The sequence below is a fragment of the Centropristis striata genome, chromosome 10 (genome assembly GCF_030273125.1).
Source record: "Centropristis striata isolate RG_2023a ecotype Rhode Island chromosome 10, C.striata_1.0, whole genome shotgun sequence".
NCBI lineage: Eukaryota > Metazoa > Chordata > Actinopteri > Perciformes > Serranidae > Centropristis > Centropristis striata.
Window position 1 is genome coordinate 24,903,807 of NC_081526.1, and position 14,737 is coordinate 24,918,543.

At 39.3% G+C, this 14,737-nt stretch overlaps 1 protein-coding gene across 4 annotated transcripts in view; it reads left to right on the forward strand.

Annotated features, from left to right (window-relative positions):
- The window catches only part of pde9aa (phosphodiesterase 9aa), a 42,675-nt gene extending 28,292 nt beyond the window's left edge, over positions 1–14,383 (forward strand). For 3 of the 4 annotated variants that reach the window (XM_059342972.1, XM_059342975.1, XM_059342976.1), the window contains 13 exons: positions 684–768; positions 6,433–6,493; positions 7,289–7,363; positions 8,148–8,234; positions 8,420–8,524; positions 10,491–10,573; positions 10,693–10,849; positions 11,661–11,774; positions 12,376–12,480; positions 12,899–13,027; positions 13,635–13,730; positions 13,815–13,879; positions 13,958–14,383. In XM_059342972.1, coding sequence (XP_059198955.1) covers positions 684–768; positions 6,433–6,493; positions 7,289–7,363; positions 8,148–8,234; positions 8,420–8,524; positions 10,491–10,573; positions 10,693–10,849; positions 11,661–11,774; positions 12,376–12,480; positions 12,899–13,027; positions 13,635–13,730; positions 13,815–13,865 — 1,148 coding nt within the window. In that variant the 3' untranslated portion in view covers positions 13,866–13,879; positions 13,958–14,383. Of the gene's footprint in view, positions 1–683; positions 769–6,432; positions 6,494–7,025; positions 7,101–7,288; positions 7,364–8,147; positions 8,235–8,419; positions 8,525–10,490; positions 10,574–10,692; positions 10,850–11,660; positions 11,775–12,375; positions 12,481–12,898; positions 13,028–13,634; positions 13,731–13,814; positions 13,880–13,957 lie in introns of all 4 variants that reach the window. The other variant, XM_059342973.1, reaches the window with a different exon arrangement.
- The last annotated feature ends 354 nt before the right edge of the window (positions 14,384–14,737 follow it).

Here is a 14,737-nt window from a genome sequence, read left to right on the forward strand (position 1 = left end):
CAGCCACAGGGAGCCACTGCAGATGGCCTAAAGAGCCTCATGTGGCTCCGGAGCCGCAGGTTGCCTACCCCTGATTTAGAGTCACCAGTTAAACATAAGCTGCGTGTCTTTTTACTATGGGAGGAAGACGGGGGACCCAGAGAGAACCCAAGCTGACATGTGATGCAAATATCACATAGAAGAGTCGCAAGCTGGATTCGAACCTTCGACTGTAAGGCGAAAGTGTTAACCACTACATGTCCATGTAGCCCCTGTTGGTTAATAGTGCCGATAAAAGACTTTCTACCAAATACTTCTCTGATCCATCAAAGTAAAGGACGTATTTTTCATTTGTTATTTCTATTACATTTTTTTAAAGGTCATATGCAGGGGAGGGTATTCATGGATGGAGGAAAAGTGTGTTTTTTGTATTGTTGATTGTTTGTTGGATTGTCCAACAAAATCAACTTGATCAACAAAAAGAACATGAATGGCAAAACAGAAAATCTGTTAACAGTGAAAGAGACCTGAACATGTTGCTCCAATCCCTCAGTCACCTAAAGAGACCAATTAAACAAATCAAATAACTTGATGTAGCTCAGTGACCCATAAATGCAAATTATATTAGGGTGTTCATGGTTTGAAAAATATTACCTTTTATAGGACTAGTCGGGTTTTAACAAATTAACTCTGTCTGTCTGCAGTGGAGGGGATGAAGGTGGTGGAGATTGAGAAATGTCGCAACGACATCAAGAAGCTCCGTGAGGAGATGGCATCCAGAAACAACAGGTGACAGCAAAACAGAAGCACTTCACTGCTGATAATCACTCAATCTCCCCTGTGTTTTCATTACTATAATCTAACAGAGGATAGTGTCTAGCTCCTATTTTAGTAACAGTGTCATGGGACAGCTGATCCTGGTTGGGTTCCTAGACTTTATTGTTGGGATTAGCTCCTGTTTCTATTAAATAGCAGACTACTTTCTAGAGATGTCCTTTACCTGTAAATGCCTTACTGTAAATGCAAAGATAGGGAGAAATTCATATTGCGTTCGTATCACTATTAGTGCAGTAACAACAAGATTAGTAGTTGTTATCACTGTTAGTGCTGAGATTTAGCCACAATTAAACATATAGCATACAGGATTCTCTGAAAAAACAATGTATAGAGTTATACAATGTAATCCCTCTCAATCATTATATATGACTAGAAACTAGAAATGTGTGGCAGTATCTGTATCTTTGGAGACTTCCTCTTCCTCTATTTCTATATTCTTATTAATTCAATTATTATTCAACAAAGACCCAATGGCAGTGGTGAAATGTAACTAAGTATTTAGTCAAGTACTGCACTTAAGTACAATCGTGAGGTACTTGTACTTTACTTGAGTATTTCCATTTATGTAACTTTATATTTCTACTTCACTACATTTTTTAAGGCAAATATTGCACTTTTAGCCCCAGTAACAGCATACAGGGTTAGCAGCCTGATTATTATCATGTTGTCAATAATCAAGTCTTTAACCCATATTATCATGATCACTTTCTAATTTGCTGTTTCCCCTAAATTAACACAATGATCAGCAGGGTTTTAAACTGAATAGTTTTTACTCAGATACTCATTCAGTGTCTTGTTCCAAGTTCTGCGTGATTAGGCAGTTTGAACACCCATCTTATCTAAAATCAGGTAATCAGTGTATCGTATATGTTGCCAAATAATACTACTTTGTTGTGCCTTTCAGGGTCCGTTACTAAGGCACAGGCCACTCTTAGCATCTAGCAGTAGTGTTCAAAATAATAGCAGTCCAATGTGACTAACCAGATTAATCCAGGTTTTTAGTATATTTTTATTGTTACATGGTAAACAAGGTACCAGTAGGTGCAGTAGATTCTCAGAAAACCAACAAGACCCAGCATTGGTGATATGCAGCTCTTAAGGCTGTGCAATTGGGCAATTAGTTGAAAGGGGTGTGTTAAAAAATATAGCAATGTCTGCCGTTGACTTTGCAAACTCAAAACTATTTTGTACAAACTTTTTTCTTTCTAGGATTTATCAATCCTGTGAATCACTAAACTAATATTTAGTTGTTTGACCACAGTTTTTTATAACTGCTTCACATCTGTGTGGCATGGAGTCAACCAACTTGTGGCACCTTTCAGCTGTTATTCCACTCTAACATTTTCTGTTAATTTGGCCAAAGTGTAAAAAAACAGCTTAGGCACTTCCCCAGGTCTTCTAATGGTTGGGAAAACTGCTGTTTTTATGGCATCATGTCGGCCAAGCTGTTGGCGAGCTTCTCTTGTAAACACCTGTATGGTGTTGTTCACTAATATTAGTACTGTAGTCGGGTAAAGAGCCAGTGTGTGTGTTCATGTCCCCATAGTTTAACACACTTCCCTGGACTTGGAAGCAGGAGAAGGGGAAAGATATGGTGATCATAGTATCTTGAGCCACTAGGGGAAATGTACAGCGCACATAGGAATACATCTGTTGGAGGGTTGATGAGACCTTGTTTCATTTGAAGTCATATGTGTGTTCATATTTTACATGGGTCATGTAATTTGAACACTACTGTATATAGTACAAAGTGGCAGATTTGACAACCTTGGAATGAGAAAGTGGTTGTTACATCTGTGTGTTTTTTGTGTTGTTTTATCGACACACACACACACACACACACACACACACACACACACAGCTAAAAGGATGAAGCTCTGCATTCACACAATATCACACAATGCAGAACTTTCCCACAGGGTTGTGCAGAGTGAAGGTTGTGTTGATTTGTAATTTAGAACTTAGACGCTCCCTTCATTGACTCTCTAATTAGCTCACTGTCTTCACCTTCTTTCTCTCCCTCTCTTGTTATTCAAGGGCCAACCTTGAATATTTTAGTAGTAGCATTTCTAATGACTTCCTTTGCTCTGTTATCTCTCACTCACTGTTGAGTCCCAAAGACCAGCAAACCTGACCATAGCCCCGGTCATTGAACAGCCTGCTTCTTTAAATTTGCTGACTGGTCTTCACATTGAACAAGTGCCTTACTATAAATATCTTGGCATATGGCTGGATGAAAAGCTCAGCTTCAAATTCCCTGAAAAAGAGTTTCTGCTCAATGTGTCCCCCCCCTGTTTAAATAAAGGTATTATCCCATATAACAGCGATTACTTGCTCGGCCAAGTGTACAGAGACTAACAGCCAATCAGAGTGGAGGTACAGGAGGGGACGATGCAGCCTGTTTGCTCCACAGCTAAGCTAAGTTGGGATGTTATCATGTTGTCTTTGCAGTGGTTTGTAATCCCAAGTCTCAAGTCATCCAGCCTGTTAAGAGAGTGGGTGTTGTTGAGTAAGACACTGTACAACAGGTTATGTGGAACCACTCTTAGCAGTGAGTATTGCTTGCCTACCTCCATGCAGCTTCCTCTCACATTGCCACCTGTGAGTCCTCTCTGCTGGCTGCTGTTCTCTGCTTATTTGGCTGTGCGAGTAATCTCTGTAGGGATGGAACAGTTTGGGGACTTTGTCATTGCAACAGCCTCTTAAACACATAATCTCAGTTTGTGTGTGGGTCTGTTTTTCTCATGCAATACAAATGTGTTATTTTCACCTCTTGTATTTAAATATTTCTGCATACCGGAGTCTGTAAACAGTCTCTGAATTGCATAAATTGCGTATCAATATCATATATTGGGAAAGGTGAGACTGTGTGGATTCATTGAGCCCAATTTATTCATGTGTGATGATGTTAGTCCCCATAGTAACAGTTTATTGTAGTGAGAGCATTTTTTGAAACTTGAACTCACTGTAGAAAATTACCTGTTGTGACCTCTAGGATAATCAAAACCCCTAATGAAACTTTACAACCATAAACTAGAGACCTAGTGCATAGTTATATTGACAATAAGGGGGTTTCCCAACAGTTTACAGAACAGAAGTGCTGGCCATCCAATTGCCAAAAAATGACATTTTTGCAGAAATCTCCAAAATGTCAAAGGTTTTTGAAACCAAATTACAGCATGGCTTTTTCTATGGCGTTCCTCAGTTTGTGTTTCTATTTGAGAAGCAGCTAAGTGTTATGGAAGTCTGAAAATAAATAAAACTCAAACATAGATAAGTATGTTATAACGTTATTGGCTTAAATTAAAAACATTTTTCTTTTTTCTTTTTTTTAACCCAGCTAATAATGTTATAACCAGTCAAATATGTAATGAGTTATTATATTATACACAAAGAGTTATTGGTTCAGACACTATATATATTTTAAACAAAGTTATTACTTTATTGGCAATTATTACATTAATAGTAGTTATTACTTTGTTGGCTGCTTCAGTTGCATTGTCATGAACTTAATTGATGTGTATCTTCATCATCAGCGATGTATGTTATTGTGCAACAACATTGTAAAATTGCTTTTTGCTGCTTCATTAATAGCTTTACAGAAATGTAAAACTGTTTCTTGCGTCCAGATACATCATCAATTACACAGTCAGGTACCTTAACCAAATGCTACTGCTGCACTAACTCCAAATGGCATGGCCACTCTCCCAAAACTGTGTGCCTCCTCTGGCATGCAATACACACCCTGCTGCATTGCACTACCTTTATAAATGCAAGGGGCAGCTGTGGTTCAGTGGCTCAGTTGGTAGAGCGTTTGTCCAGTGATTGGAGGGTTGGTGGTTCGATCCCTGACCATGGCAGTCTACAAGTCTAAGTATCCGTGAGCAAAATAGCGAACCCCAAATTGCTCCTGATGATGCGTTCATCGGTGTGTGAATTAATTCATGATGGTGGCAGGTGGCACCTTTTACACCACCAGTATGAATGTGTGTGTGAACGGGTGAATGAGCACAGTCTGTAGTGTAAAGTGCTTTGAGTGGACTAGAAAAGCTTTATATGAGTGCAGGTCCATTTACCATTTATCATTTACTTCCTTTGGTGGCAACCCAGTGTACAAAAATAGTAACACTCCCAAAATAAACACAAAAGCAAACAAATGGATACATGGCTGAAACAACTGGTGTGAGAGCAATGGGTAGTAATATCTTGTTTTGATTTGGTACTACCCAAGTGGCTCCAGGGCTTAAAAGTGAAGCCTGTGTGGAAGTGTCAAAAACTTTAATTCCTGGTCTGGCCACTTGAGGCTGGCTCCCAAATGGAGTCATCCTCTTTGCCACCCTTGTTGAAATACTTTACAGCAGAAATGAACACACACCCTGGTACAAAAAAAACAAAAACATTTTGGTCTCTGTCGGTTGTTTCCCCCTTCATGACAACTGTGAGGGTGGTACATTATTTTCATTAATAATATTTTCATTAATAATTCCTAATCCATTACATTTTTATTTAGACTTAAACATTTAGAGTATGGATGCTTTGAGTGACAGGTTGCTGCCCTCATAAGTGGCTTGCTAGTGCATTAAGCCCAACTCAGCTCATCCTGCTCCAGCTCTGAGCTTCATTCCAACTCTTTGGAAACCTATGGATGACGTTATGGACACTAAGTCCAATTTTTATACAGTCTTTGGTGGTGACCTCTGTGTCTTTAAAATCTACACGCAGCTGATTATTTCGTATTAATCACTCAAGCACCTCTACTGGTAGCAGTTGTTGAGCTTGCTTGCTTAAAAAGCAGAGGACATTCGTGTTGTGGAGACAACAGTGACAGTATGACACTTATTCTGTATAATAAAAGAACTAAATTAAATCCTGTAACGATTTATTATTATAGAAATAAGTACGATATAGGGGCTACACAGTGGTCTAGTGGTTAGCACTCTTGCTTCACAGCAAGAGGGTCGCCGGTTTGACTCCGGTCTGTGGCTCTTCTGTGTGGAGTTTGCATGTTCTCCCTGTGTCAGTGTGGGTTCTCAGCGGGTACTCCGGCTTCCTCCCACAGTCCAAAACATGCACTTATTGATTAAGTTTTTATAATTGCTCTAATAATTTCTCAAATAATTATTGAATTCATATTATATAAAGCACACACGTCATTCATATAATCTCAGTTATCTTATTTATTTAATGATGAACACTTCTAGTTTCTCCAGTGTGTTTGTGAATCATTGAATTGAAAAAATAATCTGAAGATTATTGATGATTATGATGAAAGTAAATAATAGTTAAAGCCTTTCGTTAAGTATTTCTAGCGCAAGGTCCAAATAATAATGTTAATATAAACAGTATAATAACTAGACTTAGTAGTAGTAGGATTGAGAAAGTAAGGTTTGTGAAGATTAACTGACAACTGAGGTTGTTAAACTGACTGAGGATTTTATATGTATTATATATTATCAATTTCATATATTTACAACCCCAAATTTAAAAACAAAGTTGGGATGCTGTCTAAAAACTGAATGTGATTATTTGCTAATCCTTTGTCACGTATGTAGTGCAAGTGTGTATGACATTTTATTTCTTTGAAGATTCAAGCCATTTGTAATTATTTCTTTTCAGTACCTTCCTGGAAGAGAATAAGAAGCTCAGTCCTCGCAGAGACGTGCCATCCTACCCAAAGGTAAGGTTTTTCTAGAGAATCTCTTTTACACACTGTTCACTCCACTGTGTCTTCTGTTAGCCAGGTGAGTCTGCTGATGTTAGGTGTACCAAGTGATTCCACTCCTCCATTATGGTTTTAAGGTACAGCATAGGGCAAATGTTTGTTCTCATGTGGGTCTACATGCACATTTAGTTTAGATGTGACAGTTGTATGAGCCAGTTTTATAGATATTTACTAGGTTTAGCCCATGTCTATTCCTAGAAATCACTAAACTCAGTACAAAAGGTTAATCTGCAATAGTCATCATTTCATCCCCACTGTGAAACACTTTGGAGAACACAGAATGACTGCTAGTGACATTTGTTGGACATTTAACACCTGAACAGAAATGTATCATTTCTATCTGATGAGGGATACAACAGGAATTTAGAAATGTAAATGATATTGGGTAATATGAACATTACAGTAAGTGTGTGTAGTGGTGTGTAGAGGTGTGCCCCTGAGCCAGGCGGAGGCGGATAGGGTTAACTGGGAGCTCTGTTGCCTGCAGTACATGCTGTCACAACACACCATAGAAGCCCTCAAAAAACCCGCCTTCGACATCTGGCTGTGGGAGGCCAACGAGGTAAGACTGACCAGCTGCCTGAAGCCGTCTCACCTACAGTTCCCCTCTCTTCTCTCCTCTCCATGTGCCCGCTGTCTCCTTGTCTGTCCTGCTGCCTTGTGTGTGTGTGTGTGTGTGGTGTGTGTGTGTGTGTGTTTTGTGTGTGTGTGTGTGTGTGTGTGTGTGTGTGTGTGTGTGTGTGTGTGTAGTACCATCTGTCTAAGGAGACAGTAGAGGCTCTTAGATTGCCTACATTCGATGCTTGGCAGTGGGAGCCTAATGAGGTGAGACTTGTGCTCTCTTAATATAATTGAAGAAGAATTGTAAATTAATAATCAGTTCATATGCTGTTTAGCTTTCTTACTGTTCAATGTTATGCCATCAGCATCTCTTTGCTTAAGGTAGGAAAGGCAAATAAATGTGTACCTGCCATTACCTACCCTAAACTGACAGGACGAAAGTTGGAGACGGAGACGGATCTTTCTAATGGCATACATTTGTACTTGACAAACATAGGTGAACCTAATTATGTTAAAATGGTGCCCACAAATGCAACACCAACCCTAACTGTTGGATCAGAAATCTGGGTGCATTATGCTAGTAGCGGCTAATGTTGCCTCAAGTGGCTGGCCAGAGATGAGCAGTACGTCTGGTATGCTCACTTCTGTCTGACTCCACACAGACAGATTTTTTACTTTTTAAACTTGTAGTCTACCACCCCAAACGCTAATATCACTTGAGCACATTTATCAGACCTTACACAGTTCCCGATGGAGACACAAAAGGCTTTATATCACTCTTTCACATCTGCAGTAAACTCCTCAAGATCTGTAAACACACAAATCAGTCTAGTTCCATCTGTAATCTGCGGCCAGGACACACTGGTAGAAGTCCCTCTCCCGAACGTACTCTAGCTCCTCTTGGGGATCACCTGATTCATTCAATTCTGCTTCTTCTAAGCATTTCATTAGTGCTAAATGTCAGCATTAAAAAGACAAAAAGTATCTCATCATATCTTCATCTCATGGTATACAATCATATCACTGATACATTCCTATGTTCTTCCAGATGCTGAGCTGTCTGGAACATATGTACCATGACCTGGGCTTGGTCAAAGACTTCAATATCAACCCTATCACACTCAAGAGATGGCTGGTAAGACCTGGAACCAGTACCATCTGCAAATTCTGATAGAAACCAGCCAACAACTTCCAGATTAAATATGCTTCTGCCTGACCAGACCAATATCTGTAAATACTTTGATGACCACAAACTCAAAGACTTTAAACCTCCTGAACGGCTGCCTGCCTGTCTGTCTGTCTCTGTCTCTCTCTTTGCAGCTTTGCATTCATGACAATTACAAGAATAACCCCTTCCACAACTTCCGGCACTGTTTCTGTGTCACCCAGATGATGTACAGCATGATCTGCCTCTGCAGCCTACAGGTAATCAGCTGTGAGACTTGAGAACTGACTCGATAATGAATTGACTTGACCTGATAGAATCAAGGAATAATACACACTAACTAAGAGAGGCCTTTTTGACCACACACCCAGCATATTTAATGTTTAGGTCGATGCATTGACCTGAGGTAAAACCTCAAAACAACAAAAAAGTTTGTGACACTGTTAAACGTAAATAAAAATGAAATCATAGTACGCCGTGTCCTGTGGACTGAAGAGGACATCCAGCTTGTTATCAGCAGACAGTTTAAAGCCTGCATCTCTGATGGTATGAGGTTGCATTGGTGTCTATGGCGTGGGCCGCTTACACATGTGGAACATCTAGACAACGTCTCTTTCAGGGAAGGCCTTTCATATTTCAGCAGGACTGTTACAGTTTGTACAAGGATTGGACCCAAGAGCACGACTCAGAACACAAACAGTGGACAAGATGATTTATATACAAAGTGATCAAAGTGCAAAGGGAAGAGGCCAGGGGTCCCAGGGTCCAAGGTGGTGATGCAGGTGACTGGTGACACACAGTGCGTTTACATGCACAGTTTAGCTATGCTTAAAATTTGATTTTGGCCGACATTAGTCAGACTAACACGTTTACATGCACTTCAGTTGTACAGTTATGGTCGCATTAAGGCAATAATTCGTTTTTTTCAAGTGTCATGTAAACATACTGACTGACAGAGGATCAGGGCGTCTCCAAGTGGTGTCCACCATGGGGTAATGGCGGACCCAACATACTAAGCTCTGCTGCTCACCCCACAAATGCATGTTCCTTACAAATGTGGCATCATTTAAAAGGGAATAAACAGGCTTTCCAATGGTGTAAGATGTATTACCAAGAAGCATTGTTACAACAAAGAAATAATCTACCAAACACAAGTTTTTCTTTTTTTTGTGCATAGTTAAAATAGCTTAGTGGAGCTGAGAATGGGCTGAAAATGTGTTTTGGCATCAAAATCTTCTTTTTTTTCCCACAAGAATTGCAATTCTTGGCAACTGTGTGGCTATCACTTCTGTTATGTCAACTGCTGAGAAATCCCCTTGTCAATAAATCAGCAAAGCCTGCCTGCCATTGGGCTCTCAGATTTTTAGGAGGTAAATTTGAATTCAAAGTCAATATTTTCTTCTTCATTTCAAGTACTGCTTATGTCCTGTTAAGTTCAGTAATGTTATCCTGCTGGGGTAATACTTTATATTTTATGACTATTTACAATTCTAATAATGGTCTGTATGGAGACGTATGGATCATATAAAGTGTGATTTGAGGTTTGATTCTCACTGCAGTTGTCTTGCTTTTGAAAGACAGGATATTTCTTAAGTCGCTTCAGTACCATGACTATATACATATATCTGCATAGTGGTTGTTTTATGAGATGTGCCACTCAGTTGCATCAGCTTATTAAGACACATCCAGGTATATCATCATCACTTTATTATCATCTGAGATGTTTAATAATAGTGTGCTTTATGGTGAACCAGCTTTGTTTCCACTGTTAAGTCTCTTTCTCCTGTGTACATGTATTTAAAACCAACACATGCAGTCATGCTGTGGGTGGGGAGCAAGCTGTTCTGTGAAAAAAAAGAGACATCAGGGGGTTGGGGAGAAAGAATGAGAGGATGAGGAAGAGGGCGGGGTTTGATGAACAGGAGACATGTCTAAATAAAGAAAGAAAAGGAGTTTCTTCTTCTTAATCATCCTCTGTTGTCAGGGATGACAACTCACTGGAGGGGTCATTATCACAGGCTTAATGATTGTCCACACCAGCAATGTGCTAATGAGGTCACAAACATTATACACACATATGCTGCAAGGCAATTGAGGCATGGGATCTCACACACACACACACACACACACACACACACACACACACACACACTAGTGCACATGTGGAAAAGCTCTCTTACTAAAAGACTCATTGATGAATATTGATGTCTTGATTTCATTTTTTAGGAAAAGTTCTCCCAGGTGGACGTTTTGATTCTCATGACAGCCGCTGTGTGTCATGATCTCGATCACCCTGGATTCAACAATGCGTAAGGCAAACATGCACACATTCGCTCCCTTTCTCTCTTCTTACTCTTTCTTTCTTTGCATCTTTTTCATTCTTCTGATTTCCCCCCCTCTCTTTCTCTCTTTTGTCTCTCTCTTCCAGGTACCAGATCAATGCCAGAACAGAGCTGGCAGTTCGCTACAATGACATCTCCCCCCTGGAGAACCACCACTGTGCTGTGGCCTTTCAGATCTTTTCTCAGCCTGACTGCAACATCTTCTCCAACTTTGACCCCGAGGCCTTTAAACAGATACGACAGGTATGTGCACAGCGTCTTCGCACCATACTATGTCATTACTATGTTATTGTATGTCTATTTAGCTGCCTCTAATTAATACAAGTAGGCTGATAGGGGCTGATATATCCGTTGATATGCAGATGTGTCAGTATTGGTGTAAATATTGGCCCATACTAGGTTTGAGATAGTTGTCATCATTACAGAGTTTGTCCATCTAGAGAAATGTGTTGCTCAGTATGTATCTCACAATTCTTTAACAAACACATCAAAGGGATCCGTTTCAAGACTATACACCCATCGTCCTCGGGGGTCAAAAAAGACCTCATGATGTTTTTAGGACATGTAGAAAAAAATAATGACCAACTTTTTTTTTCCCCTTTTAAGGCAACTCAAAAGGTGGGTTTCCATTATTATTGGTCAATTTAAGTCAAATGTACAAAATTAGGCCTCATTTCAAGAGAAAAAATCTAATAATACCTGAATATTTTTTTAAATATTTATAGTAAAATAATAATTTCTTGATGGGAATGCACAGAATAGGTTATGTCAATTTTAAGTGAAACTTATGTTTTGAAAAAAATTGGCATAAAAATGTATAAAACATGTAAAAATGTATGAAGAAAGTTAATTGAAATTTAAGTGAAATGCATATTATCTATAAAGGATGCAGAGGGGCACATTTGCTGAAAATTTCAAGCAATTCTATGAAAGAGAGAGATTCTAGAGAGAGATTCGAGAGAGATCAAATCTTCTTTCTTCCACATTTCTCTGATGCATAATATATTGATTAATTAAGTCTATTGATTAGTTGTTTTTTTGTGCTGTATTTCAGGGAACCATCACGTTGATTTTGGCTACAGACATGGCACGACACGGTGAGATCCTGGACTCCTTCAAGCAGAAAGTCGACAGTTTTGACTACACAGATGAGGAACACGTCACCTGTGTGAGGACACTTTAATTCATTTACGAACAAGTCTTGGATCCCTGTCACAGCTGTATTGCTGTGTGGGGGATCTGTGAAAAGTGGTTCATGGATTTCTTAAAGCAACAGATGAATATTTGGAAAAGTAACTGATAACTTTAATTTTTAAAAGAATGTTACATTTAAAAACCTGAATCTGAGTGATAAAATGAGTGTTGGACTAATTGGTGGTGTAGTTTGGCCTCAGAGGTTACAGGTTTGAATCCAACTTGTGGCTCTTCTGTGTGGAGTTTGTATGTTCTCCACGTGTCAGAGTGGGTTCTCTCCAGGTTTTCCAGTTTCCTACCACATTCCAAAGACACGTAGCTTAGGTTTAATTAGTGACTCTAAATTGCCCGTAGAAGTGAATGAGAGCGTGAATTGTTCTCTATGTGATTTGTCTCTATTTGTCAGCTGTTATAGTCTGGAGACCTGTCCAGGGTGGGATAATGAGATGTTATTGAAATTAAAGCATCACCCACACCCCACCCCACAACGGTCCAGGCCAAAGCAGTTGATCTGTGGGAAACACTGTGCATGCTTATATAATATCCTTTCATGGTGACCTTTGCTCTCTGTGCAGCTGAAGATGGTGCTCATCAAGTGCTGCGACATATCCAACGAGGTGCGGCCCATGGAGGTGGCTGAGCCCTGGGTCGACTGCCTGCTGGAGGAGTACTTCATGCAGGTGGGTCCATCAAAGCAGGGAATTATTCTCAAACTCATCTCTAACAGAAACAGTATAAAGACCAAAATGACACCACAATGAATTATGTTTGAATTTGCCACTTGTTTAGGCAGGCTCGTTTTTTCTTTAGCTATGGTCAGACTCCATCATGTTAGCAGTGATGAGACTGTCCTATGTTTGATGAAGATGAAAGATCAACAAAAAGAGAAAAAGGGAAAAAGTCTACTGTTGGGATTAAGCAATCATCAGAAGAAAGAGTATTTAATCTCTTTATTTTAAAGGTGAACTCCCCCTTGAAGCTGTATAAGTCACATCATTGTTATTTACAGGCAAAGAGGGTCAGCTAAAGACATTTCTCCCTCCTGTTTGTGAAAACCATGTTGATGAATTTGATTGTTGGTGTGTGTGTGCTGCTCAGAGTGACAGAGAGAAGGCTGAAGGACTTCCTGTGGCTCCGTTCATGGACAGAGAAAAGGTCACCAAGCCAACAGCCCAGATTGGCTTCATCAAGTTTGTCCTCATCCCTATGTTTGAGACTGTGATGAAGGTGAATATGCAGGGCAGTGATGATGAAGGTCAATGTAAGAGTTGCTCCGGTTCTGGCGGCATTTATCTCCAATGTAAAGTAACATTTGAATACATTATTTTAATCTTCGTTGTTAATCAGCTCCCTAGTATCTTCTGGATGGTTTAATATTACTCTTCAATTGGTGATTAATTCATTCAACTTTGTTGCTGAGAAGGTTTATAAGTTACAGCAGTAAATATGATATTGATATTGTTACTTATCATTATTCTATAACTTATGGACAATGAAACATTTGGCAATGAAAGCAGATGGCACTAATTTGATGCTAAATTCGTTTGACTGCTTCTTCCTACACTAAATGAATGTAAGGTGAGTCAACGGTGCTCTTTGCCACAGTCATTCTTCCATTCGTAGTACTGATGATATAAACAGGATAGTCCATGGCCACCTCACAATGTTAAAATGAAAAATAAAATAAACAGGACTTCTTCTGCCACCACACTTTTTTTTTGGGCATGATGATGACAAAACTTAGTTAGATTTGGTGTAATGTAAAATGCTTTGTTAAGTGTTATACTTAAAGCTTGTGTGTGTGTGTGTGTGTGTGTGTGTGTGTGTGTACTAGCTGTTCCCACAGATTGAGGAGGCAATGGTGCAGCCACTCAGAGAGTCAAGAGACCGATATGAAGAACTCAAACAGATTGATGACGCCATGAACGAGGTTGGAGGACGTCTATGAGTGTGTGGATGCATTCACCGTGACCTTGTGCAGATTGTGACTGGTAACAAGTAATGTTCCCTTCAGGTGCAGAAAAAGAAAAGTGAGAACTTGACCATGGGAGGGAAGAAGAAGTGAGACATTTTGAAAAGGTAGGAAGGAACTTTGATGAGGTGTGTACTGGATGTGTGTCATAGATTTACTTAATGAAGCTAACTTCTCTGTTGCAGCACCAGTGAGCATAGAGCACAAGAGTGAAGCAGTATGACGTCAAAGTCCCACATTTGTCCCTTTATGGTCTGAAAAGCTTTCCATCACTTGTCCTCTCGTCACTTCTTTTTCTGGAAGAGCAACAGGATATGTGATCTAGGAAAATCAGTCAATCTGTCACAGAAATGTGAAGGAATGGATTTAAGACCAGAGCTCTGAGACAGCGTTACAAACTACTGATGGACTCTAGGACCGGACAGACAATCCAAAGCCTTTTTCAGGAAATGTCAACATTTGTACAGCACAGACTCCTTCAGTAAACAATATTTAGAGACATATCTGCATTTTTTTATTATTTGAAACGTGTTGTTTTTTACAGATTGTACAGATTTATAGTGACCTTTGTTCTTTCTTACAAAAAATAAAAGGATTACTTTAATTACTAAGTCCTGTCTGGACTGGTAGTGTGTGATTTTATTGTTAAACAACATACATATATAATGTCTTCTGCAACACAGACTCTTCAAAATGATATCCAAACATTTTATATACTTCATACTAATAAACTGTATGAATGTGTAATACTTATGTGTCATGTTCAGCATAATTAATTCACCAGCCTGGATTACCAAACCAGCCAAGTTAGGTATAGTTAATTAAAAAGGGTTATAAACACTATACAAACACACCATTCCATACAAATGATTATGTCTGCTGGATGTGTAAATGGTATACTCTTTGCTAACACAAGGTACATACAAATGGGTTTTAAGAAAAAGTTAAATTTTTTAAGAGATTTT